This window comes from Marmota flaviventris, chromosome 2 (genome assembly GCF_047511675.1).
Source record: "Marmota flaviventris isolate mMarFla1 chromosome 2, mMarFla1.hap1, whole genome shotgun sequence".
Classification (NCBI taxonomy): domain Eukaryota; kingdom Metazoa; phylum Chordata; class Mammalia; order Rodentia; family Sciuridae; genus Marmota; species Marmota flaviventris.
The window spans coordinates 180,604,142-180,631,821 of NC_092499.1; the positions used below are offsets into that span (position 1 = coordinate 180,604,142).

Here is a 27,680-nt window from a genome sequence, read left to right on the forward strand (position 1 = left end):
CAACCATGGGAGGACACAGAAGGCACTGTTTAGAACGAAGTAGCCCCTCACCAGGCGCCAAATCTACTGATGCCTTGATCTTGGATTTTCCAGTCTCCAAAACTGTGAGAAATAAACTTCTGTTGCTTATAAGCTATCCAGTTTAGGTTATTATGCTATAGCAGCCCGACTGGACAGACACTCCATCACTTGAAAGATAGTCTAGGAGAGTTGGTATGACAACAAACATGACTCAAGCACCTACAGATATCAGGGCAAAGATATTCAAAACTATACTGGAGCTGGGCGCAGTGGTGCACACCTGTAATCCCAAAGGCTCAGGAGGCTGACACAGGAGGTTCGTGAGTTCAAAGCCAGTCTCAGCAATAGCAAGGCACTAAGCAACTCAGTGAGACCCTGTCTCTAAATAAATAGGGCTGGGGATGTGGCTCAGTGATTGAGTGCTCCTGAGTTCAATCCCTGGTACCCACCCCATAAACAACAACAACAACAACATTGAAGCTGAGCATAGTGACACACACCTGTAATCTCAGAGGCCAAGGTAGGGGGATCATAAGTTTGAGGCCAGCCTCGGCAATTTAGTGAGATCCTGTCTCAAAATAAAATTAACAATGGCTGGGGATGTAGCTTAGTGGTAGAGCGCCCCTAAATTCAATCCCTGGGACTGGGGCAGTGAGGGTGGGGAACTATATTGGAAACCACCTAAATGTCCATCAATAGAAAACTGGATAAACCCGCCAATGAATGACATCATTATAAATAATGAGGTAGATTCATATATATTGATATGAAAAAATGCCCATCCTGTATTGGCAAATGTTTTAAAAAAGGAATTTGCAAACTATAAAAATATAATTCCCTTTTCATGTTTTAAATGATAATATATGTACTGTACAGGAAAAGGAAATTGGAGAAATATGTACTAAATTATTGATAGTGAGATTATTGAAAGTTAGGGTTTTGAGGGGTGGATCATCTATATATTATATTTATGAAACATTTGATACTTGAATAATTGGTGCATCTGTGACATCTATTATGTTCTCTTGTTGTTTTTTTTTTTGTTTTGATGGTACTGGAGATTGAACCCAGGGCCTTACACATGCTAGGCAAGCACTCTACCAACTGAGTTATATCCCCAGCTGCAATTTTTTTTTTTTTTTTTTTTGGTTGTGATGCCGATTATGTTCCCTATGAGGGATACTATAGAGATTATTGTGATGGCGATTTCCTTGTTTTTTTTTTTTTTTTTGTCTGTTTTGCAGTGCTAGGGATTGAAACCATGGCCTTGCATTCACTAGGCAGGTGCCCTGCCAATGAGTTTTATCCCCAGCCCAACGTGTCCTTATTTCTTTAATGTTTGCTTCCTCTTATAGACTGAAAACCTGTAAAAAAATAGCCTATTTGTTTTGTTCAGTGCTGAATTCTAGTGCCTACTAGTTCCTGGAACATAACTGAAGGACACAGGCATGCATGAGTGAATGACATAATCTATGAGAGATACTTATTGTCTGATATATACTATATGAAATATACTTTGTAACAAATAGTTCACATGCTAGATGTGGAATTGATTAAGAGTACAGATCATGGAGTTGGACATCCTGTGATTGAACCTCAATTTTTCCATTTAATAGATGAAAAACCCTGGACAAATCCCTTAACCTCTTTTTACTCATTTCCCATCTGTAAAATGAGAATAATATTACTACCTATTTCATTAGATTTTTGAGGAAAATTAAATAAGATTACTCGCATAAAGTGCTTAGCATAGGGCCTGGCACACATTAAGTGCTCTAGGGATGCAATCAAAAATAATAACAAAAACAGATTATTAGTAGTAGTGTAAGTTCGGATATAGAACCCCTACAAAGGGGCTCCAGTTAGCCATAGAGGCAGAGATTCTGGGATAGATACCGAGTTCTGCTCTCCCACTCCCACCTCCAACCTAGTTAAACATAAATCAGGCTAGAGTCATGGGTAAGCAATATTCTTTCTTTAATTTCCCTTTGCAAATGGAAGCCCCTGAGCTGGTCCCCACCCCCACCCCTACCCCACACCCCGGGGACCCCCAGATGAAAGGTCCCCACCTCAACCTGGTAGGAGGAGAGGATTACTCTCTTCCCACGATGGTCCATTAAAAAAAATCCTAATCACTTAAGAAATGAGGCTGGGAACAGGATAAGGGAGCTGGAAGACAAGGCCCAGGTCAGGATAGTCTGTAGATGTTAGGGTTATAACACCCTTGAGAAGGGTTTGCAAGCATATCCCTAAGCTCAGAGCCAGCATGGCTAAAAGAAGAGAGGAGAAAGACCCCTCAAGGTCCCCTGCCTAGTCGTGGACACTGACATTAACTACCACCACCACCACAGGCCTCATGATGGAGAATTTTTCAATTACTCTGGGATAGGGTTTGCTAAGCATTCCCTCTGGCCCCTAATCTAGGGCATCCCTGGGGTCCCCCTGAGACCAAACTTGGGAGAAGGAAGGACTCTGGGAACATGCAAAGGTGGGGAGCAGAGACCCCGCCCCACCCTGCTGCTCTACAGGATGGTGGCTCCAGCTGCATCTGGGCTCCGTGGGTCCTTCACACCGATGATGAAGTTGTTGGTTCTCCGGCTGCCATGGACCCAGGATAAGACATCTACCTTCTCCACGTGGTGACCCCTGGCTTCCAGGAATTCTATCTCTTCCTCTGTGAACTCACCTGAAAACCATCCCCAACATACACACATTTAGAGTGTTCAGAGCACGGGCTAAGGAGATCTACAGTGGATTTGAGTCTTGGTCTTGGGTGTTCCTGCATGACGTTGGGCAAACTGTTTCACCTCTTTGAGCCTCAGTATCCTCATGTACAGAATGGGGGATAATAAAAGAGCCAGCACATGAAATTGTTTCAGGGATTAAAGGAGAGAATGCACAGGAAGCTCAGAGCCTTGCTTACAGCAAGTGATTGAAAATGTAGTCATTCTCAATATTGGAAAAAGGACTTTGAGGGTCTTTGTCTCCACCTGCATAGTCCAAGCTGCCATCACTATTTGCCAGGATTACAGCACAGTCTTCTAACTGCCCCCCACCCCCCCAGCTTCCAGTCCTGTCTTCCATTCAGTCTCTTCACACAGTACCCAAAGGGATCCTTTAGAACACTGGTCCGACCTTGTTAATCCCCTAAAACACTCCACCATCCAGGCTTAGTGGGACATGCCCATAATCCCAGTGATTTGGGAGGCTGAGGCAGAAGGATCATAAATTCAAGGCAAGCCTTAGCAACTTAGTTAAGTCCTTAGCAACTTAGAGAAACCCTGTCTCAAAAAATACAAAAGGCTTGGGATATAACTCAGCAGTAAAGCACCCCTGGGGTCAATACCAAGTGCCACAAAAACAAAATATTCTACCAGGTTTGATGGACCTAGAATAAAATCCAAAGTCCTTATCAAGGCCTCTAAGGCACAACATTATCTAGGACCTTGCTACCTCTCTAAATTATTCTTATTTATTCCTTCTATTCTCCACCTTACTTTATTCCAAACACACTGGCTTCCTTGCTGTCCCTAAAGTAGATCAAACATGCTCCTACCTGAGGAATTTTGCACTTCTTGTTCTTTCTGCCTGGTCTGCTTTCCTTTTAGATGGTTTCAAAGCTGGCTTCCTTTCTTTATTCTAGTCTTTGGTCAAAAGGCACTTCTTTGAGAAGCATTTAATGTGTGTCAGACTTTATGCTGACCATTAACTAGAATAGCAGTCCCTGCCATCTTTACCTTGCTTTGTTTTCTTTCAAAGTATATAATATCACTTGTATTTGCTTATTTATTGGCTTTGTCTCCCCCCACTAGATTAAAGTTTTTTGAAGATGGGGTCGTTATCTTGTTTGCTATTGCTCCCCATTGCCTGGACAGTCAGTACCTAGTAAAAAGTTAAGCAGGTATTTACCAGATAGGGGTGTTTACCCCTATCCTCTTGCATAAGTTCAGGTTCTCATCATCTCTCACCTGAGCCATACCCAAGCTCCTTCTTGTATTTCCTCAACTTACCTTCTCTTCCCTTCAATCCATCTGCCCTATTCAATTGGATAGTCGTGCCCTCCTCCTCATCTTCCTCTTCCTCTTCTTCTTTTTTACAGTACTAAGGGTTGAATCCAAGGACACTCTATCACTGAGCTACATCCCCAATCTCCCCCACCTTTTTTCTTAAATTTTGAGACAAAGTCTTGCTAAGTTGCTGAGACTGGCCTTGAACTTTCAATCCTCCTGCCTCAGCCTCCCAAATTGCTGTGATTATAGGTGGGCACCATAGTGCCCAGCAAATCTGTGCTTCTTAACATTGTCCTCCATGATAAGCTTTGTTAACTTCACCTCCCATTGCTCTTCTATAAAGATCTGGTCTGCTTATTTCTCCAGACAGAATGAGTTTAGGTAGTTCTTAAGATAAAAGACACATTATTGAATAATATTAAATCATCTAGTCAGAAATCACTTCATGGTTCACTTTCAATCTTTTTGATTATGGCAAGGACCAAGTTTCAGTCTGGCCTCTGAACAGTCTAATTTCCCTTTTAACATAAAAAGCAGGTCTGAGAGCCTTCTGCAGGTAATAATATCTACCTAAAACCTAAAAATATTTGATTTTTAAAATAGCTATCTATCATCTATTTGTGACAAATGATTCTATTTTTCTAATTTTGATTGACTTTTTTAAAAAGAATCTCTCTGTGTTAATAAGTTTTACTTAAAACACATTTGGGTAAAAAACAAGTCCATTTATACATATGTATTATGTAAATAACGGTTTAGACCACATATAAATGTGGCCAAAGTCATGTGGCCAAAGTCGTGAAAGTGCTAAGTAAATTCAAGAGTTTAGGAAATGACTGGCCTCCTGGCTGCACTCTAAACTATTCTGTTCCCCCCCCCCCCCAGGTTATTTCTTCTTTCCAGAATCTCTTCATCTCCACATGCCAATTTCCTGCTCATACTTCAGGGCTCAGCCAGTTGTTACCTCCTCCATAAAGCCTTCCTGGGGTCTCAGGTGGATAAATGTTTCTTTTGCCAGATATCCCCTTCTAAGACTGTGCAAGGGATGAGCTACCATAAGTAACTTAGCATGCCACCTTATACTTAGTAGAGACTAGCAGAATAAAGTTGAATAAAGTTTAGTTTCAAGAGTCTGCTTCATGCATCAGTTGCGGTTTGATATCACTGACCAACTATAGGGTCTGACTGCAGATGACCTAGGACTGTGCTTTTAACATGCTTCAAGTGCAGGAGATATCAAGGGCCAGGCAGTAAAGAAGCAGAGTCTTTGGTATCAGCCAGCGGTTTGTTCTAATATCACTTCTGCCACTTGCTGGTTGATCTTTGACTAGTTTATAACTTCTGTAAGCCTCAGTTTCTTTATCTGCAAAATGGAGATAATACTGAACAAACAAAAATTATATCTTGATCAATTCTCTATCCCTTTTGGACTAGCATAGTACATGGTTGGTTATAATAAAACTCCTCAAAGATGCACATATTTTCCTATTTACAAAATTAAGCTGCATCCAAAATTAAGCCCCTGTTCTTAGAGGAAAGTCAATCTCCTCACCATAAATCTAGAAGGTCCCCTGCCTGCCTCTCTGAACTCATTTCATTCTCACTGAGGTTGGTGTTTTTTTTTTTTTTTTTTTTTTAGTTGTTGATGGACCTGTATTTTTTTTATTTATTTATACGTGGTGCTGAGAATGGAACCCATTGCCTCACACATGCAAGGCAAGTGCTCTATACTTAATCACAACCCCAGCCCAGGTAGGTCTTCTTTTTATTCCTCAAACACACCAAGCCCATTTCTGCTGAGTTCTCTGCACTTGTCCTCTTGGCCTACAAAGCTTTGCCTCAGTTCTTTGCCTGGTGGGCTCTTTCTCACTCTTCAGATCTCAGCTTAGATATCACCTGGTTACTGAGTCAGCCCTGCTATATCATTCTGTTTTAATGCTCAGCTGGGTATTTATTTTACTCTCCCTTATCTCTTTGATTATTTCCCCATCTCCTTACAAATGCACTATCTCTAGAACCTAGAATGATGTCTGGCACACAGCAGGTGTTCAATACAAACTAAGGTATGAACGAAGGTTTGCAGAATGAACAACTGTACCTTATTTTACAAATGAGAACACCAAGGCTCAGAGATGAAAAATGGACCTCTCAAGGACACAAAGGAAATAGCAAGATGGTTCCAGTCCCCAGATCTTTCATTACTTTAACAGGAAGTTGTGGAAAGAAACCAAACTTTGGTAAGAAGGAAACTGGTGCTGATCAAGGTAGGGGAAACCTGTCTCTGTGGCCACCCCACGGGAGTCTCTGCTCTGCACTCACTGTCCACCTGCAGGAGGTTGGACTGCAGGTCTGGGTGAAGGCGGCCTCGGGCCAGGCTGTCACTCAGGTTCCGGTTCAAGGTCAGGACATTCAGCAGTACCTGTAGGTAGCCAAGAGGCAGAAAAATCAGGGCTGTCCCAGGGGTGATGAACCAGGCAGGGCTCCCCAGCTCTCACCCTTGGTCCAGACTCTTTAGTCTTTAGAACCCTCACACCAGGTGTGTCATCTGGGCTTCTCAACAACCCTGAAACCAGACAGGCAGGCCTGTGATAACTATCCCTGCTTCATAGAGGAGGAAACTGAAGGCCAGAGAAGGAGAGTGATTCACTGAAGAGTTTAGAGGAAGCCAGGGAAGAGGGACCCTCCCCTTTAAATCTAGCTCAGAGCTTCCCTCCCTTCTCTCTGGATAGGGCAGGATTAACAGCTAGAGGTGATTTAAGGTACACATTTGTACTTTCAGTTTAGTGGTTAGGAGCGTGAGTAGACTCTGGATCTGAACTACCTGTCCACCCTTGCTAGTTGAAGGAACTTGACCTAACTTCTTAACCTTTCCAGTTCCAATTTCTTCATCTATAAAATAGAAATAAGCCTTCTTTCCAGAGTTGGGAAGGTTAAAAGTACTCAGCACTTTGTAAGAACTCTATAAATATTAACTATTTTATTATTTCTACTTTATAGAGGATGATATTGAAGTTCAGAGAGGTTAAGTGAATTTCCTAGCATCACACAGTTGGAAATTGGCAACACTTGGACTAGAACCCACGGAAGTCTGGTTCTAAAATTAACTTGTCATCTGCCAAAACATATGCTTGGCACATATAACAGGAGCTCAAGACATTCAAGGAACTGTCCTGAGGTATTCTGGAGAGTAGTGGCCCTTCCATTTAAAATCAGACTCTAAATTTTTTTTTTAAATAAATAAATAAATAATAAAAACAGATTAAAAAAAAAAAAAAACAACCCAGACTCTAAAGAGGGCTGGTTATCTATTTAGATGCAGGGTAGAGAAATGATGGGAACTGAGGTTCACAGAACACAGGTAGCCCAGATGCTATATCACTTTTCAATTCTATTGGTCCTGCGATTTCCCTTGCAACCTGGAAAGACAGGGGCTGCTGTGCCCATTTTCACTAAGAAACTCAGCACAGTCCATTTGTGCCCATGATGGGCCTGGCACAAAGCAATTCAGTTCATGTTTGCTGTATAAGGGATGGAGAAACAAGTCAGAGATAGAAAGGGCATCACAGCCCAGGCCACAGCTGGTTCCTGACTGCAAAAGGCCCATAAGGAAAGAAACCTCACCTGGGTCAGACCACTGAGGCCCCGGGCAGCTCCGTTGGCCCCCAGGGCAAGGTAGGTCCCACAGAGCCCCTCTGCCGGTCGGACCACAGTAGGCAGCAGGAAAGAGAGTGGCCGCTTCCCTGGCTGCACCGAGTTCTCCTGTTGTTGGAGGGCAGAGACCGCAAAGGAGGTGTGGGGTGGGGCAAGACAGGGAAAGGGCCACTCCACCACTCTTCCCACTCCTCTCCTTCTTTGCATCATCTACAAGAAAGGGGGACTATTTCCCTCCAGGCAACAGTGTGCTGTCTGCGAAAGGGAAGGGGTCCCTGGATGGCTAGGGTGGATAAGGTGGAATAATAAGAGGACCCATTGAGCTGTGAGGCTGCTATGGATGGCAGGGAAAAGAACCAAGACAAAAAGATGGCGACAGGAAAGCATAGTAGAATCCCCACTGGATCACCTCTATGTGTCTTTGCCCTGCCAGGCATCTTATACAGTGTAAGAGTGCTGGTCTCCAGCTAGAACAATAACTTCTAATTCCTTCCTCCTTGGGTTCTTTTTTGGTCCTCAGTCATTGGGCTGAGCCCCCCCAGCTCAGCATCATGGTGTTACAGACCACTAGTGCTGGAAAGAACCCAAATCATTAAATTAGACCTAATATCCTCATTGTACAGGTGAATAAAATGAGGTCCAGAGATGGGCAAGACTTTCCCTGGGTTGCAGAGTAAGAGAGTGGCAGAATGAGATAAGGGTTCTTCTGACCCACCAGAATCTATGCTTCAGAATGAGCAGGACTAGGGATGAAGTGGATATCTTATTTCCTTATAATAGAATTTCCTAGGGGAAATAGGGAGGGAGAAGCAACCATACAGCTGTACTTCCTACCTAGCCCCAGGGTCCCCATGAGAGGAGAGAAGCAAGACCCTACCAGGTTGGGTGCAGAATGGTTAGCAGTTCTGTTGGGCCAGGAGAAGTCCAGCATCTGGCTGTTGAGCAGAATCCCCGAGGGGGTGATGAGGCCACTGCCAAAGGGCCGGTTCAGGGAGCTGGGGGCAGAGATGAGGTCAGATGAGCTCTGCGACTACCTTCATTTCTTCCCAGACCCCACCAGCACCACCTGGTCCAAATGATCTTTTGTTACAGGTTCTAAGTCTGAGCTGGCATACCTGACCATTGCCACGATGAAGTCATCAGGGCCCATAATCAGCACCTGGGCAGCGGTGGGAGCCCCATCCAGCTCATAGACAGGCAGGAGAGGGGCAGGGGCTGCTTGAGAATCATTGATGTGGCCCCGGAAGTAGGCAGCCTCCACCTTGCTAAAAACACAAGGAGTCGGGGATGAGCATACAACAAGCTTTCAATACACCCCCAACTATCTGTGATGTTTATGTGATTATTTGATTAAATTTCCTTCCCTCACTGGACTACTAGGCCTATGAGGGTAGAAGCTCACTGCTGAGTAATTGAACTGAATAGATTTATTTAGGTATTATTCAGATTCTTTTCTAAAATTAATATTTTTTTTCCTTTTTTTGGTACTGGGGATATAACCCAGGGATGTTTTTACACTGCGGATGTTTTACATCCCCAGATATTTTTATTTTTTATTTTGAGACACGGTCACACCAAGTTGCTTAAAATCTCAGTAAGTTGCTGAGGCTGGCTTTGAACTTGTGATCCTCCTGCTCCAACATCTGGAGTTGCTGGAACTACAGGCATGGGCCACCATGCCCCCCAGGACTCCAAACTTTTTAAAGTTCAAGTGATGGTTTCTTAGATTACTATTATTAACTGTGTGTTGGGTTATTCATAATGATTAGAGAATAATAAGTTACCAAGGATTATTGAAGACATTCGTTCAGTTTTCAACCAAGAAGGATGGTGACCACGCAGTATAGGAACCTGGGGCTTGGTTTCAGATGGCTGGGAGGGGGAACCTTGGTTTTCATGCTTTTATCCCAGTGGCCATGATGTGGTTATAGTTTCTGAATGCTGCTCTTTTTGCCTTTTTTTTTTTTCCTGGATAAGTGATGTTAACTTTTTAATTTGACAGATAAAATTGTATGCATTTGTCATGTCTGATGATTTTTTTAATGGGTGCATCATAGATTTACATAATAATGGGATTCATTGTAATATGTTCATACATACACAACCCATAATTTAACGTGATGGTTTTTTTTTTTGTGTGTGTGTGTGGTGGGTACTGGGGATAGTACCACATGCTAAGCAAATGCCCAACACTGAACTATATCCTCAGTCTTTTTTAAACTTTTGTTGGTTAGTTGTTTTTTTTTTCTTTCTTTTCTTTTTTTTTTTTTTTTGTACCAACGATGGAATCCAGGGGCTTTACCACTGAGCTACATAGATCCCCAGCCCTTTTTACTTTTTATTTTGAGACAGAATCTCACTAAATTACTTAGGGTCTTGCTAATTTGCTTAGGATGGTCTCAAACTTTCGATCCTTCTGCCTGGGCCTCCACAGTAGCTGAGTCTACTGGTGTGTGCTACCATGCCCAGCTCACTGGACACCTTTGCCTCAGGCAAAGGTGTCCAGTGTCAGATCATGAGTTGGGGTTCAGCTGAAACTGACCTGGAACTTCACTGGATCCTTTCCCCAAACCCACTACCACCTCACACCCTTTGGAATCCTGCCCCAAGACCTACCTGAGCATGTCATCCATGCTCTCAGTGATGGTAGAATCATAGATGGGATCTCCCAGTCTGCTGGCCAGGGCTAATGCAATCTTCAAGGTCTGAAAACACAGCAAGGATATGGAAGAGGCTGCCAGGCCCCTTTATGCAGCCCCATCTAGGGATCCTCATGTGAAAGAAAACTAAGGTGATTTAGTCCTGCCTCAAAGCAGTAATCCCTCTCGCCATCCCTAGTGTCCCCAAATCCAGGTGAGATGGAGGGGCTGGCTTTACCTCTGCCACCCAGTGAAGAGCCTGTTCCCGGGATACCAGGCTGGTGAGATTGAAGCCCTCAAGGATGTTCAGAGCACTGATGATGGCAGGGCCTGTGTGTGGGGGTGGGGGACTCAGAACCAGGTGGCCTGAAAGGACAAGAGATAACCAGAGAGCAAGGGAGGGGTCAAGTCACCTTCACATTCCACATTCCAGCTGCACATCCCATTATCGCATGCTCTGAGACCACTGCACTGAGCCCCCTCATCAGATAAGGAAACAGAAGCATTAAGACGAGAAGGGACCCACTCAAGTTCACATGCCAAGTTGAAGGCAGAGCCAGGACTTGAACTGAGAATACTGGTCTTCAGTTTCCTCTGCTATATGAGATAACTACGGCTTAAGAGACTGTGACTTGCCCAGAGTCACACTGTAGGCGATTTTCAGGGCAGGGACAGATAGTGAGATGTCCAGATTCCTAGCCACAGTGTGTTTCCTTTCTGCTCCTCCCACAGGCCAGAATAGTATCCAGGGCTCTTAATGGTCCAACTCAACCTGAAACTCCTTGGAGCAGGAGCCTCCTCTTCCTCCTGTTATTAAATGTTTGGACATCAAAGGAATAAAGGAATAATAATACCTGACAAATAATACCAACATTAACTAATTGACCCATTTAATCCTTACAATAGGTACTGTTATCACCCCAATTTTATAGGTACAGAAACTGTGACACAGAGAGGCAACTGGCCCAAGGTTATAGGAGATAAGGGAAATCCAGAGCACTCAAGGCATTGGCATTGATGAGACAACTCAGGCTGGGGAGGGAAAATAGAAAATCCAGTGCACTCCATGCTCACTCTGATCAAGGCACCTTCCTGCACCATCTCATCAAATCCTCACAGGCACCCTGAGATCATCCCCATTTTAAGGAGTGAACAAAGGCTGGAAAGTAGAAAGTGACAAGTTTGAGGCAAATGGTACTCAAACCCAGGTCTTTCTGTTCCAGAGCTACACTCTTTCCTCTACTTCATATAACATTGTTTCCAGCAGAGGAATCAGGTAAGAGACTGAGACCTGAAACTTGAATTCAGAAGTAGCCTCTTCTGAAGCTTGAAGTGATCTTGCCCTCCCAGAAGGGAAAGAACCCGAGAACTTCTGAAGGACCCAAAACCTACCACTGTGGGCTCAGAAAACATCACCCATGTCATAATTCAGCTTTCTGGATTTCTTATTGGTTTTCTTGAATTTGCAGGTTGAGTTCCTTTCCCTTCCTAGGACTGTTTTCTTTTGGTACATGAGGGACCAGGTTTGTGACTCTCATGAAGGGTTCATTCGACCTGAAGCCTAGATGGACTTCCGTCTTATGAATTCCTTTATTTTTTAATTTATATTTTTTGGCACCAGGGATTGAACCTAAGAGCCACATTGACAGAGTCTCACTAGGTTGCTTAGAGCCTTGCTAAGTTGCTGAGGCTGGCTTTGAATCTACAATCCGCCTGCCTCAGACTCCTATGCCACTGGGATTACAGGTGTGTGCCACCACACCAGGCAAATTCTTCTTAGGAAGAACAGGGCAGTAAGAATGGGGCTGGGGCTAGGGTTGAGGCAACATAGCGCCCAAATCTAGAAAACAGATATTTAGAACCCCAACTTTCAGGTCTGAGCCTTTGGCTAGATGAATCCCCCCACTGTTAAAATAATTAGGTTAAATGATGCCATGATTATTTCAGAAGATGAGCTGGCTCTGGTTTGCTTCAACAGCTGGCTGCCCAGGCAGTTCACTGACTCAGTTTCTCTCCTGTAGAATGGAGAGAAATCTTCAGGCCAAAAGGATATGGCCTTGGACTGGGATGCTTCTCTTGAGTGGGGACCCTGAAAGTTGGGGGAGAAGTCACCTCTGTACACCCCACACACAGGCTTCTCCACAAGGGCACTGTAGTTGCTGAAGTCCTCTTCAGTTATGACGCCCCCCGCATGCTGAGCCTGGAGGAGAGAAAATGACCACCCACCACTGTGAGCACGTGGCTTGGCCTATAACACACATCTGAATCACAAACAAATGGACTGTTCACAACTTTTATGCCTCATGGCCTTGAAGAACCCCATAAGTCCTAAGTACCATAGGAAGAAGGAGAAAAGCATGAACACCAAGCACCTCCTATGTGCCAGTCATTGTGCTAGGTATATTCCATGAGGGACCTCTTTAGCTTGGTATTCTAGTCCCTTCCTGCTTCTCCCACTTCATGTCCTGCTGTTCTTCAGTGAGCTCTACACAGCTGCAGAGTGACCTGAAGGTCCTGAACTCTACCCCCAAGTCTTTTCAAGTGCTGCCCTCTTAGACTCTGTAAAAGGAAGACTTACTCTTACAGCAGCACTAGGAGATATCACCTAGGAGATATCAAAATGAATTCTACATCTCATTACAACCAATTAAAGTCACTACAAAACCAAGAACTTTTTTGGAGGGGGAGGGGTGCCAGGGATTGAACCCAGGGGCACTTAACCACTGAGTTATATCCCCAGCCCTTTTTATTTTTTAAGATGCTTAAGGCCTCACTAAATTGTTAGAGGCTAGCTTTGAACTTGTGATCCTCCTGCCTCAGCCTCCCATGCCTGAGGGATTTTAGGCATGTGCCACTGTATCCAGCTAAAACCATAAACTGTGAATGACCCCAGTAGGTCTGACCCTGTGTGTCTCATTGTCAGGAAAACTCGTTCCTAACCAATGAACCAATCTGGTACAAACCAGCAGGCTCATTCCATCCTAACAGTGTGCTGTTAATCTTAAATTAGTACTACTATGAATCTTCTCCTTTTTTAAAACTTTTTTTTAGTATCTGAAACCTTTGATTTCTCTATTTTCTGAGTGAACTACATATTGAATTTCTTGGTTAGCATGTGTTCCTTTGTCTGGCAAGATAATAAACTCAACTTGGGTTTTTTTCTTTTAAAACCCTGATGGTCTTTATGTTAGAGACTCCTGCATGCCCTTCTCCACCTCTGGGTAAGGATGTATGACCCAGATGTGGTCAATCAGAGCATTCCTTTATATGTCACAGTGATTAGTTTGGGAATTGTCATGTACCTGTAACAAGCCAATGAGACACAACCATGAGGCTTTTGCTGGAACTAAAAGGAAAGTAAAATACTGTTTCTCTGGGATGGTCTAAGATGGGCTGGTGAGCACAGAGTGTGGATCCAAACTGAGGAAAATACTAGGGAGAGAGAAAGAGCCAGAGGCAGATGGACAGACAGATCAAGTTCTCACAATGTGGATGGAGCCCTTGGATCCAGGAGGACCTAAAGCCAGTGTTCTCCTGGACTTTCTAGTTAAGTCCACTTGGGATGGGCTTCTGTTACCACTACCATATCTCCAGTGCCCAGCATAGGGCCTAGCACTGAGCAGACACTCTGTGAATGGTGAATGAATGATACACCTATGTAATTCCCACTGTAATATGGCAGAATTTTATATAAACATCTCCATTACACAGAGGAGATTACCACTGAGTTGCTCCATGCATCCTATTCTTGAACACAATTTTTCTAGGCGTTTGTCCGGACTGTTGATGATAATTCTCAGAACACACTATTGCCTCAGACTAAATTACTTTGGGGTTGGGTGGTAACCTCCTGTGTCCATCTCCTAGTCCTGACAATCACCAGTGGAGGAGATGTTTCCCTCAGTCCCTAGAAAAGCCAGAAAGCAAGGAGGATTATGGGCTTAGAGAAACTGAGGCTAATTCTGGGCCTCTACCAGACCTGTGGAAAGCAGGCTAGGCCCCTGAACAGTTAGCAGCAGCCCTGATAAGCCCAAAGGTACCCTCTCAATCAAGACAGAACATTTATATTGCTACAGGTTTCTTATGCCCCATCCCAGACAGCCCCTCCAATCCTTAATAACCACTAGTCTGGTTTCTTGTCCTTTTTCATTTCTTTTTGGTTCTCAGAGATCAAACCCAGGGGCTTAACCACTAAGCCACATCCCCAGCCCTTTTGCAATATTTTATTTAGAGACAGGGTTTCAGTGAGTTGCTTAGGGTCTTGCTAAGTTGCTGAGGCTGACTTTTAACTTGCAGTCCTCCTACCTCAGTCTTCTGAACTGCTGGGATTACAGGTGTGTGTCACCATCCTTGGCCTGATTTCTTTTGGTACTGAGGATTTAACCCAGGGGCACTTTACCATTGAGCCATATCCCCAGCCCTTTTTATTTTTCATTTGAGACAGGGTCTCGCTAAGTTTCTGAGGCTAGTCTCAAACTTGTGATCCTCCTGTCTCAGCCTCTCAAGTTACTGGGATTACAGGTCTGGTTTCTATCACTGGAGGTTAGGTTTGTTTATTTTAGAATTTCAAATACATACAATCAGAATATATATGATGAAAGAAAGGCAGGGAGTGTAGAAAGGGGGAAGAGGGCCTCCCTGCAATAGGGTCCTTGGAGCATACCCCTACCTCCCACCCTCACACTCACCTCAGCCACCATCTCCAGTGTGAGGTTGCCACCGTTGTAGAAGGCAGCAGGGCCAGAAGTGCCAAGTGCATCCAGCACCTCTGCCAGGTCAGGACGACGCATCAGGGAGCCAGGCAGTGGTGGGTGGCCCAAGGGCAGGAATGTCTCCAGGAAGCGCTCAGATGCATTGGGAGGCAGCTGCTCAGCCAAGGCCCGGGCTGGGGGCAGGGATGGGAGGCTGGGCAGGGGGTGCCAAGACTGGGCCAGGTGATTGAAATGCATAATAGATGGGGTGCATGAGGGCTAAGTGGCTGGCCCTAAGTGCTCTGGTCCCCCAGGAGCCTATTATAGGGCACAATCTGCCCTTCTAATATTCCCTCATTTGAAGCCTCTCCCAGGTCAGAGTAAGATGGGAAATGGAAGAAGACTGAGGAACAAACTGGAAGAGAGGTTCCCCCCCAATCAACTGTGTGCTTTTCCCCCAACCCCCAAACCCCACTGACCTAGATCATGGGTCACGTTGAAACCATCTTGGGCCACAGCTGCAGCGAAGGCCAGGACTTGGGACCATGGCAGCCTGGGGGGGCCGGAGAGCAGGGGGTGGAGGAGGTCCTGGGGGGAGGAGGAGGGGTCCTGGGGGGAGGGGGGTTCCTGGGAAGGAGAGTCCTGGCAAGGGAAGGGGATATTAGGAGGGGGAGTTGGGAAGGGAAGAATCAAGGAAGGCAGGACAAGGCCACCCAAGGAGAGATGCAGGCAGGGGCCCCTGGTCCCCAGGAGAGGGTCATTACCTGCCATAGAGTTGATGAGCTTCATGAAGCCCCTTCACCATTCCGGGGACCCCCACCAAGAGCCCAGGCTGGGCAAGGCGGGCAGGCGAGGGAGAGAGGAGACCAGGTCACTGGAAGGGGGGGGCTGGGCTGAACTCTGCAGAGCCCCAAGCCAGGGATGGCTGGCATAGGGGAGAGACACATGCCAAGTATCCCAGGAGAGGGACAAGCTTTCCCCTGCAGACATCCCTCCCATCTCCCTGAATTTCTATACACAAATGCAGAAAGGCCTTTATTTATCATAGTTGAGGGATTTAATAAATTAAGCAAACCCCATCAAGAGCCAGGATAGAAACAAGTTAGATAGAAATCCATCCACACTGGATTATACCTACCCTTGCCTTTTAAAGTTGTGGACAATATAGCTTCACTTAACTCATTTTCATACTATTAGCGCTCTGAGTTGTGAGAACTCAGGAATGTGTTTGGCTTTTGCCACTGCACTAAATACCTACTTTTTCAAGTTATTCTATTTTCTCTTTTGCTCTCTGTGGACAGTGGATTGCCTCTACCTAGCAGTTCCTCTTACTCTTTCAACATATTGTAGGCTGGGAAAGTTATAGTTATTAGGCTCAGAGTGTGATATATGAGTTTTTTTGTTTGCTTGTTTTGCAATATTGGGGATTGAATCCAGGGCCTCTCACACTAAATAAGTGCTCTATCACTGAGCTACATCCCCAGCCCCTTTCTTATTTTTATTTTGATACAGGGTCTCACTAAATTTCCAAGGCTCATTTTGAACTTTTGATCCTCTTGCCCCGGCCTCCCTAGTAGCTGAGATTATAGGCATGCATCTTTATACCTAAGGTATAAGTTTTAACACAGCAACTCTGTGACATTTCAGGGTACTTGGTGGCCTTTTTTCCCTCTTCCTATGTTCCAGACGGTAAGATTATCAGAGAAGTAAGATATTGCAGTATTACCTGTTAATCAACCATCCACAGTTTTTATTCATTATTTTATTTCATGGGAGTTGCCTGCCTCCCTATAGCCTAAGAAGATCCTGTTCAATTCTTTTTCCAACCCCAATGGTAAAACTCAGCAAATTAATGCTTGAGTTAGCAGAAGAGCAGTGAAGGAAGACCCCCTTGAGCCCTCGCTTCCCAACAGGGTCCCCACCTTGGTTTCCCAGGACCTCTGCAGGGCCTCTTCCCTGAGGGCCCCTGGTGCAGACTCCCGGAAATCAATTAGTTGGCTTTCGTTTCGACGGATGTCATGTACCAGCATTACGCCCCCACTGGAGAGACACAGAAGGGGGAAAGGGATTATAACATGCCGACTTTCTGAATCATTAAACTGCCACCCTTCAATCCCTAGGAGTGAGGGTTATAGGCTCAGTTTGTCATTCTGAGTCAGGAGTTTGAGTCCTCTCCCCAGCAGGGATTCAGCCTCCTTAGAAGGGTAGGGAGTGAAATCAAGGGAGTGGGAGACCCAGAGTTCAAGGACTTCTTTTAGACTGTTATTAGAGATTTTAATCCCTGCTTAGGGAAACCCAGAGACTGGGAGAGCAGATGTTTTGCCCCTGCCCCCACCCTAGACCAGAGTTGGACTTCTGCCAACTTCCTGCACCTGCCTACTTGGTATCCCTCTCCCAGGACTGGATTATGTAAGGATAGACTGCAAAGCCAAAAGGAGAATTTCTTTGGTAGACCCTGGAGGACTGGTCTTGCAGGAATCAAGATATGGACTTTGTTAGCTTATTCCTTTTCTGTTTTTTTTTTTTTTTTTTTTTACAACTGAGACAGGGTTACAAACTTAAATGCCTGCAGCCAAGTAACAAAATAAGGAAAGCAGGACAGAGAAACAATAGAAAGTTGAAGGAACTCTGGCAAGGTGGACAGCACCTGCCCCATCATGGGGAACAGCTTCTACTAAGCTCTAGATAATTGTAGCCATGTGGAAAAATGAGCCCACTGTTACCAGATCTTCTGATTGCTCAAGAGATGTTGGAAATCTAGATTTTTTTTTTAAAAAATGAAAATTCTCAATCTTTTAACAACAGCAAACAAGTTTTTAAAAAATTTAAGTGTGCAAACAAGTCATTCTGTGTGCTTGGTGTGGCCCATGGGTGACCAGTTTGTAACTTCGGTTTTAAGAGTTCTCAGCCTAGAGTATATTTTTGGAGGGTGGAGGGTCCATGGCTTTCATTAAACTTACAGGGATTTGTGACCCTAAAACATCACTGCCTTTACTGATGACAGTATACTTCACTGTACACCTCACCTTATAATTTACAAGTTTCCTTTCCCAATGTGTGTATGTGTGTGTGAGTGTGTGTGTGTGTGTGTGTGTGTGTGTGAAGGGAAGCTCCAGAAACACCTCCAGATTCTCCATATGGTAGCTTTACCCTTCTGACTTCAGGGAGAAAAGAGTGACATTTGATACAGAAAGAAAAAAAAAATGCAGGGCTGGGGCTATAGTTCAGTAGTAGAGCATTTGCCTCCCAAGTGTGAGGCACTGGGTTCGATCCTCAGCACCACATAAAAATAAATAAATTAAATAAAGGTATTGTGTCCATCTACAACTAAATATTTTTAAAAGAAAGAAAAAAATGCAAGGAGTTGGGGCTCAGCCTTCCCTCTATTCAAAGTGGGAGACCAACCGCAAGAAGTCTACAGACCAAAAGACAAGAAGTAGGCCAGGGTGACCCAGGGCTGGGAGCTCCTTACCCGCCTAAGCCAGAACTGTGTGGAGCCACGATCCCTAAACACAAGGCTGCTGCTACAGCTGCATCCACGGAAGATCCCTGTTTACTGAGCACCTCCATGCCCAGTGATGTGCATTGAGCAGCATCAGTCACCACAGCACCCTGCTGGAAGATCTGGGAGGGGAGATAGGAAGGGGCAGTAGAAGCCATCCAGGAACCCTGGAACCTCTACAGGAGCTAAGGCATGCAAGCTTTGCCCTCTGCTGTCTGCGCCTCCTGTAGTTATAGAGATTGAACTCCAGGGGGCTCTACCACTGAGTTACAAAACCATCCCTTTTTATTTTTTGTCTGGGTCTCGCTTTGTTGCCCAGACAGGCCTTGACCAGCCTCAGCCTCCCGAGTGGCTAGGTTTAAAACCATTTGCTCCTCTTGTCACCTTGACTCTTCCTTATGATGCCCATCTCACTGCCCCCAAATGCCTCCTATGTGATGGAGTCTCTTCTTTGTTTTATCCCGCTCCCGTCCCACAATTCTTCCCTTTAGGACCTTCCTCTCTCATCACCCTCTCGCCTTCCTAGTTCCCGGCCCCGTTCCACCACTCAGTCATTCCCCAGTTCGAACAGCCCCCTCAAGCATTTCCTCACTCTCTCCTCCCCAGTGCCCTCTCTGCCCAAATGCCCCTCTCACCTGGGGGTCCCCGAAGTAGATTTGCATGACCAGCGCCACAGTGACGCCGGTAGCGAAGGTGAGGCAGGCAGTGACGATGACCGTAAGCCCATCTTGGCGGCAAGAGCACTCGGCCGCTGCCGCGGAAAATGGGTCCTTGCGAGTCTCTCTTAGCGGTGACCCGTCCTGGCTGCCCATCTCCGACGACGACGATGGCAGCCGCTGCAGTCGCGCCGACTTCAGGAAGGAATCCGGGTCTGCAGGAGGACGGGGACAAAAGTTGGTCTGGGCGTCTCCTACCTGGCCCTGCCTGCGGTCCCCCCTGCCTTGCCCCTGCAACACAAACCCCACTAGCCAGCCCTTCTCGCTTTTGGTCTCTGGGACCACTCCAGGGCTGGCAGGGACTGTGGTCCCAGGTTAGAAAGAGACAGAGACCCTCAATTGGGCAGCTGAGAGAGACTGCACCCCTTCTTGAGTGATACCTAGGTCAAATTTTCTGTGATCCTGAACAAGGACTGGGAACGCTTTGGGAGAGGGGGTGGACCGGTTCAGCCCTCTCTGGAAACCAGATCCTGCCCCAGTTAGGGCCCAGCCTTGTGTATAAAGAGGCAGTTATCAGGCAGGATAACTCCAGTTATCTACTTATTCAACAACTATGAAGAGTCTACTATGTGTCTGGCCCTATGCTAGATGCTAAGGGGAGAGGAAAAGACAGTTCCTGTCTTCATAGAGTTCATGGACCAGTGGAGGAAAAATGCAATAACAAGTAAACAAAGCACTACATTATTACAAGTTGTGGCAGGTGCTGGGAAGAAAAATAAGGATGAAATGATAGAGAGTGGGCTGGGGATGTGTCTTACTGTTAGAGTACTTGCTCTGGTATGATAGAGGCCCTGGGTTTGATCCCAGCCCTGCAGGAAAGAGGGGCAGGGTGAGGAGAGAGAAGAAAGTGAGCAAGGGGGAAAGAAAGAGACTGTTGGTTGGGGGAGACTGCTACCTGGGGAAATCAGAGAAGGGAGGAGGTGGTTTTAAGCAGAGAAGTCAGTCACTATTAGAGCACTGGGTTTGTATGTGGAATGTTCCTGAGGGATCAACAAGAGCCTAATGTGGGAATGAACTTGGTACATTAGAAAACAACATAAAACAAAACAATCAAACAAAAACCAAGGCCTGGGTGGCTCTAGTGTAGCAGGAAAGGAAAAGAATAGTAAGGAGAGAGTGTAGGCTCCATAGGCTAGGCCCTCGGTGCCTCCTGAAAAACTTGGATTTTACCCTGTATTATGGGAGGTCACTGGACAGTTTTAAGCAAGAACATGAAGTCATCAGTTTTGTGATTTTAAATGATCCATCTGGGAACTGGGGACAAAGCTCACTTACCTAGCATGTGCAAGGCCCTAAGTTCTATCCCCAGCAATGGGGGGGAAAAATCCCCCTGGCTGCTGTCTGGAATAGATTGGAGGATAGTAAGAATGAAGTCAGAGAAGAACTGAAAGCCACTTACTTGTTGGGTGACTATGGACAAATAATTTCATGTCATGGGCCTTACCTTTCTCATACTGGTAACAGAAGTAATCCCTAACAGGTGGGATGTGTGATAAATACCAAGTGCACCATAGCTATAATGTAGTTAATAATTGTTGTTATTTCCATTCCTTTCCTACCTTGACCAAAGTTAAGACCCTCTTCCATCTCATAGTTCTCTCCTCTGGATGCTGCTGTCCTTGAACCCAAGTGCCTAAATGGTCAAAAAGTCCTGAATGTTTGTGAACAATAAAGAATTAGCTGAGGGTTGGGTTGTGGCTCTGTGGTAGAGTGCTTGCCTAGCAAGAGTGGGGAACAGGGTTCGACCCCCAGCACCACATAAAAATAAAAATAAAATAAAAATATTTAAAAAAAAGAATTAGCTGGTACCTTCACCTTAGCACCTTACTATATTCATATTTTAAGAGTTTATTCATTCAACAATTATTATTTTTTAAGATATTTATTTTTTAGTTGTAGTTGACCACAATATCTTTATTTTATTTATTTATTTTATGTGGTGCTGAGGATCAAACCCAGGGTCTCGCACATGTTAGGCAAGCGCTCTACCACTGAGCCACAACCCCAGCCCTCAACAATTATTTTTTAGACCTTTTTTTTTTTTAAGGGGCAGTGTCTCATTAGGTCTTCAAAATTGTGGGCTCATGTGATCCTCTCCTCCTGAATAGCTGAGACACCAGGTATGTGACACCATTCCCAGGTCTAGGAGTATAATGCCTTTAAAAGTTTGTGTTATGGGCTGGGATTATGGCTCACTGGCAGAGCACTTGCCTAGCATGTATGAAGCACTGGGTTTGATTCTCAGCACCGCATATAAATAAATAAATTAAATAAAGGTTCATTGACAAATAAAAAATATTTTTAAAAAGTTTTGTGTTATCATATTAAATATCAACTTATAATTTCCTATTTAAGATACTATCATGGACTGGGCACAGTGTCTCATGCCTAAAATCCCAGCAGCTCAGGAGGCTGAGACAGGAGAATCGAAAGTTTGAGGCCAGCTACAGCAACTTAGGAAGACCCTGTTTCAAAATAAAAAATAAAAAATGGGCTGGGATGTGTCTCAGTGGTTGAGCCTCCTTGGGTTCAATCCCTGGTACCAAAAAAAAAAAAAAAAAGTACTATCATGGTTCACTGATCATTGAACCATGAATTAACATGAGACAAAACATGATTTAAAAAAGTCCAAGCTTCTTGATTTAGTGTTTAAGGCCCTCCCTGATCCAAACTCTTCTCTGTTATATAAATAAGAAATCACAAATATCAATAAAATGCTGATATAGGCAAGAGATTTTTCAGAATTTATTTATAGGGGTTACTTTTGGGAAAAGATACTACAAGTGGGAATAAGATGTGATGAAAGGATTTTTTGTTTACCACTTACATATATTTAAAAAACAATACATATCAGGGTTGGGAGTGTAGCTCAGTGATAGAGTGCTTGCCTAGCATAGGTGAGGTACTGGGTTTGATCCTCAGCACTGCATAAAAATAAATACATAAAATAAAGGTATTGTGTCCATCTACCACTAAAAATTTTTTTTAAAAAAATCAATACATGGGGCTGGGATTGTGGCTCAGAGGTAGTACACTCACCTAGCATGCGTGGGGCACCTGGTTCTATCCTCAGCACCACATAAAAATAAAATAAAGGTATTGTGTCCATCTACAAATAAAAATATATTTTAAAAAATAATACTACTAATTTTACTCATATACAAGACACTGGGAAAAAATTATTTGGAAACAGAAGAAAACAAGTCTCTTAGGAGAAAGATGATGAGTTTCATTTTGAGTAGGACCACAAGGAGCCGCCGAGAGGATAGCTAGCCTAGTAGACATCTACTTTTTAGATGTTTAGATACCATTTCCCAATTTTCTTTTGAGGAACACCTTCTCCCTTCCCTCAACCAACTCCCTCATCCTTATCCTTGACCAGATTTAAGAGTGCGATTCAGGTCTTGCCAATCAGAACATGCATCTCTGTATCAGGCCACTAAGACTCAAACTTTGTTTTTTGGTTGGGTTTTTTTGTTTGCTTGTTTGTTTGAGACAGGTTATCACAAATTGTTGAGATTATAGGTGTGCACCTACCACGCCTGGCCAAACTTTGTTCTTTTGCTAGAACTACTGGGAAAGAAAAAAGTCCTCTTTCTGCATAGGTTGATAAATTGGTAGAATATAAGCCTGTAGCTGCTGCGGGCATTTTGCCTCAACAACATGGAATGCTTTCTGACTATGCCCACAAAAACAAAGGCAGAGCAGAAGATCAAAAGTTAAATTCTTTTTTTCGTTTTTCAGCAGGATCTTGCTATTTTGCCCAGGTTGGTCTGGAACTCCTGAGCTGTAGTGATTCTCCCTCCTCAGCTTCCTGAGTAGTTGGGACTACAGTTGTATGCCACCATACTAGGCCTAAATTAATTTATTCTGTAATTTTTTAAAAATATTTTTTAGTTGTTGATGGACTTTTATTTTATTTATTTGTATGTGGTGCTGAGAATCGAACCCAGTACCTCACGCATGCTAGGCGCTACCACTGAGCCACAACCCCAGTCCCTGTAATTTGTTTTTGTTTCTATTTTTGTGGTACTGGGAATTGAACCCAGGGGCACTCTACCACTGAGCTATATCCCCAGCCCTTTTTATTCTTTATTTTGAGTCAGGGTCTTGATAAATTGCCAAGGTTGGCCTCAAACTTGCAATCCTTTTGCCTCAGGCTCTTAAATCACTAGGATTACAGGCATTGCTACTATGTCCAGCCTAATTAATCCCTATTTAGGACACTTTAATCCATCCAGTCTCCCCCAACCAACAGTCTCTTTCTTTCCCCCATGCTCCTGGACTTCCTGATTATACTATCCAATAAAATTCCTTTTTTGATGTAACTGTTTTAACTGGGTTTATAACAAAGGAACCTTGAAAAGAGAGGATTATGAATCCATTGTCCAGGAGACAGATCTCAGCTAGAGATTCAGGTCGTCTCTGGTTTTCTTACTCCCTTAACAGGAGATTTTTGAACCAGGGATTACATGACCAGATGTACAGGATGGTGGATGGATTGGGGTGAGGACAGAGGCAGGAAGAGTAGCTACAAATCTGAGTAATATAGATCTGAGAGGTTCATAGTTTAGTCCAGTGGTGATGACAGGATGGAGATATAGAATTTGGAAAATACTTAGGAGGAGGAGAGAGCATTTGATCAGCTTTTGGAAGAAATAGGGAGTCCTGGAGAATGGTTAAATGACAGTATTAATTGAGAATGACATTGGAAGAAGAGCAGGTGTGTGGAGAAGAGATGATGAGTCCAGCATAAAATATATTCAAGATAAGGCACTTGCAAGATATTTAGAGGCAGATGTCTGGGAGAGGGAGGCACATGTGGGCTTGGAGTACAGGAAAAAGGGAAGGAAAGTATTTCTAGCCTTGGAGAGATTGTTGACTCGCTTTGTTTTCCATAAAGAAAACTGCTGTGGGATGCCTAACACTTGGTTTTGGAGAGTGGTCACAATAAGATCCTAGCTAAGAAGATGGGACAATGCCACTAGGTGGCACCATGAGGTTGAGAACATAAGAGGCCATGTTAGCCAGTACTCTGGTCTAGCTGGAAGAAAGAAGCCTAGGAATTTGGAAGCAGGGCTAGGTGACATGGCACTGAAACATTTATACCAATATGATGGCAATGTCCTTGGAATCTACATAACATGTCCCTGGGAACCTTGGTATACAACCTCATCATAAGGTTTAAGTTCCTAGAAGCTTGGTGACCAGGGTGAGGGCACAGCCTGTATTGGCATGTCAAGATATTCCCTGAGGTTTTGGAATTCCCTTTCCTGCCATTATTTCATCCAGAGATCTTTTGTTAATTTTTATGTGGTGCTGAGGATCAAACTCAGTGCCTCACACATGCTAGGCAAGCACTCTACCACTCAGCTTAGAACCCCAGCCCATCATTCAATAATTATTTATTGAGCCCAACTCTGTGCTGGATGCTGGAGTGGTTAAAACAATCATGATTCCTGCCTGCCCTCAGACATTGGATAATCACATCATTGCAGAAACAAATAATTGAAGGCTTTTAAAAATGCTAATTTATTTGAGGGGTGAGAGAAGAAAATCAAGGGAGTCTCATCTTTGGGTTAGGAGAGACTGCCATTCTTTGTTGATCTGGAAGAGGAATCTAAGGCCCACTACAGGGGAGGTATGCCTATTGTAACACAATGAGTTGGGGGCAATGCTAGCACCAAAAGCATCACTCCTGACATCTAAATGAAAGACCTGGCTTCAGGCTAGTATCCACCAAACCACCCCTCTCCCTACTACCTCTTGATTCCAAAGCTACTCCCTCTGGAAAAGAAGTTTCAATCTGCAGTCCTGACATTTGATGTCCCAAATCCTCCACACCCCACTATCCCCTCACTCCTATCACAGGTAGAATAGAGTCTAGTCAAGTTGATAGGTGCTATTGGTCAGGGCCAGATGACCAGAAAGTTATGGAGTGGGTGAGAATTGGAGGCTGTCAGACTGGGAGCAGCTATGGAAGGGCCAGACCAGGGACGGCTGGGCCAGAGAAGCAGTATCTCTCAGGCGGTTAAGGGCTAAGGCTCAAGTGCAGGCACTAGGAGGAAGAGAGGCAGAAGGATGCTCTAATGCCAGGAAGTGACGTTGAGGGAAAGAAGGCTGGGGGATGGAGGATGAGAAATGGAGGGGAGAATGGAGCTGGGCCACATGGATAGGACAGAGACCAGTAGGGAAGGAATACTCAGAGAGCTCCTGGTCACCAGGTTTCTCCCAAGAAGGGTCTTGTCCCTCCCTACCCCCATTCCTTGCAGTTTCTGCAGAGGGCTGAGGACACAGTAAGATTCTGAAGATTGCTTCTTAGGGAGCTGAGGTACCTAACATCCCAGCCAGATCTATGTCTCCAGAAGGATGGAGTAATCCACAGGACAGAAAAGGCACTCTAGTCCCCAAGGACTTTGAGAGGTCATGCAGTCCATCCCCCTGTCTCCCAATAACCAACATTCCCAGACAGAGGGGAATCATATTCTCTTTATCCCTCCCTGGACATGAAGAGATTCTCAGCAGCTCCCCAGACTCTCTGCTTTCCATAACCCCTGGTCATGGTGAAGTTCTAAAACCTAGGTTCTATCCCTCCTGCTGCAGTCTCTGACTTGGTTTCTTTTATCCTGTCCTCTGTGGCTAGAGAAAAGCCTTTTACTGGGTGATCACAGCTGTTCTTTAGGATTTCCCCTCCAGCATTCCTTCCCTGTTGGTTGGTTCTTCCCAAGAGATAATCCCAATCCCTCCTACTGCAGTCCCTGGCATCAGCTCCCTTGTCGCATCCTATGCCTCCAAGGCAGAAATGCACCCCCTTCCTGACTAGATAATTAACAGAGACAGGGAGAAAGGAGAGGTTCAGGAGGATGGTGGTCCAGGGAATGAACTAAGGATATGGAGGCTGGAAGTGGATGTACAACACAGATGAAGGAGGACCGGGGACTTGGGTGGACACGGACGGGGCAAACGGGCCTCACCGGTATCGGGGTCTCCCAGGAAGGCATCCTCGTCCTTGCGTCCCCTCAGCGGAGCGGCAGGCGCCGGCTCATCCTCCGGCAGCCGCGGGAAGCTGGTGATGCTCATGTAGTCTACTGGCGAGTAGGCGCCCAGAGCGCTCTCCTGGCTGGCCTCGCTCTCTGCCGCCATCCTCACTTGCACCCCCTAGCAGCGCAGCGCCTGCCGGAAGTGGCTGCGGCGGGGGTTGGAGGGAGTGCGGAGCGGAGGGCGGGGCCTGAGCCCCTGGACAGCCGGGAGGGGGCGCCCCCTCCCTTGGCAGTGTCCGGGTCTGACTCGCCCCCGCCTGCTTAGAGCTGTCATCCTGCAGTGGGCACGCAGGTGCAGGTGGATGGAGAACCGCGAGGGCGGCGGAGCGTTGGGGGAGAGCGCGCAGCACAGTGGACCCAGGCACTTCATGCAACTGCAGGTTCAAAGTCCTTTCCCCTTACAGTCTGAATCCAGCTAGTATTCTCCTCAGAAGCAGACACTTTCCTGGGACCACAGACCTTTTCACTGACCGCAAACACTTCTTCGACCCCAAATTCTGTTTCTGGTCCCAAACTCTTTGGACCCTCCCAAACTCTTCTTAAACTCCAAAGATCCTCCTCTTCCGATCTCAGACTACTCCTTCCACCCTGGACATCTCTTCAACTTCCAACTGTCTTCACCCCACCCCCAGACACCGTTAAAATGCCAGGCCCTACTTTATCCCTAGACCACTTTTTTACTTGCAGACCCCTCCTTGGACAAAGGACCTTAGATCCCTTCGTGCACACTGACACTTCTCAGATTTTTCTTTCCAACCACAATGGTTCTGGATTCCCTGATGGATCAGCAAAAGAGATTGGTCCTCAAATATTAGTGTGTATTGGGATCTTTGAAAGCAAACCCTAGATTCCACTGGATAGATCATGATTCATTCATTAGGCTGGAATGAGGTCTTTAGAACCTGAATATCTACCCGTCATTTAAAGAGTTTTTGATGTGGTTCTGGAAAGGACACTTTTGAGAAATAATGGTGGCACAAGGTTGGTGGGATGAAGAAGATAAAAGGGTGAGAATGGGTCTCTGTAGTCTAGATTCTATTCTTGGCACTACTGCTCACAAACTTTGTGATCGTGGGTAAGACAATCTCATTGAGTATCAGTTTCCCCATCTGTAAAATGGAAAGAATAATAGTATCCATCTTAGAGGGTTTTCATGAGGATTAAATAAAGGATGGAAGGTGCTTTTTTGTGTAGGATTTGGCACTTACTTAATAAATGCCAACATCATCATCATCTTCATCTTGTTGGTTCTCATCCCAGCCAAACCCATTTATCCTTTACCTACTGTCAGGAATTCCAATTAGACCACAACTTGCATTACTTCCCCATCTCCAAGGATGGAGGAGGTTTCCTTCCTTATGAAGCCTCTATTCCAAATTATTGTGCAGTCCACAGGCAGAGGCAAGGGGC

At 45.0% G+C, this 27,680-nt stretch overlaps 1 protein-coding gene across 2 annotated transcripts; it reads right to left on the minus strand.

Annotated features, from left to right (window-relative positions):
- Positions 1 to 2,059: 2,059 nt before the first annotated feature.
- On the minus strand, positions 2,060 to 26,383 carry Ggt7 (gamma-glutamyltransferase 7). 2 transcript variants are annotated; one of them, XM_027945313.2, is made up of 15 exons: positions 26,205 to 26,383; positions 19,150 to 19,385; positions 18,485 to 18,636; positions 16,935 to 17,052; positions 15,777 to 15,844; positions 15,492 to 15,565; positions 15,010 to 15,206; positions 12,434 to 12,521; positions 10,560 to 10,687; positions 10,299 to 10,387; positions 8,798 to 8,947; positions 8,560 to 8,677; positions 7,653 to 7,790; positions 6,351 to 6,450; positions 2,060 to 2,707 (listed from the first exon to the last, which is right to left on the minus strand). In XM_027945313.2, exons 1-15 carry the CDS (start codon positions 26,371 to 26,373, stop codon positions 2,544 to 2,546), a joined length of 1,989 nt encoding a protein of 662 aa, XP_027801114.2. In that variant the 5' UTR covers positions 26,374 to 26,383; the 3' UTR covers positions 2,060 to 2,543. The 2 variants fall into 2 exon arrangements, with proteins under 2 accessions (XP_027801114.2, XP_027801115.1); XM_027945314.2 differs by lacking the exons at positions 15,010 to 15,206; positions 15,492 to 15,565; positions 15,777 to 15,844.
- Between the last annotated feature and the right edge of the window lie 1,297 nt (positions 26,384 to 27,680).

Excerpts from the sequence above, each read along its gene's own strand:
- Ggt7 (XM_027945313.2), bottom strand. The coding sequence starts at position 26,373 with ATGGCGGCAGAGAGCGAGGCCAGCCAGGAGAGCGCTCTGGGCGCCTAC. Across the intron at positions 10,688-12,433 it reads TGTGTGTGGGGTGTACAGAG|GCCACCTGGTTCTGAGTCCC; the intron begins GTGACTTCTCCC and ends TTGTCCTTTCAG. Across the intron at positions 2,708-6,350 it reads CAACCTCCTGCAGGTGGACA|GTGAGTTCACAGAGGAAGAG; the intron begins GTGAGTGCAGAG and ends GATGGTTTTCAG.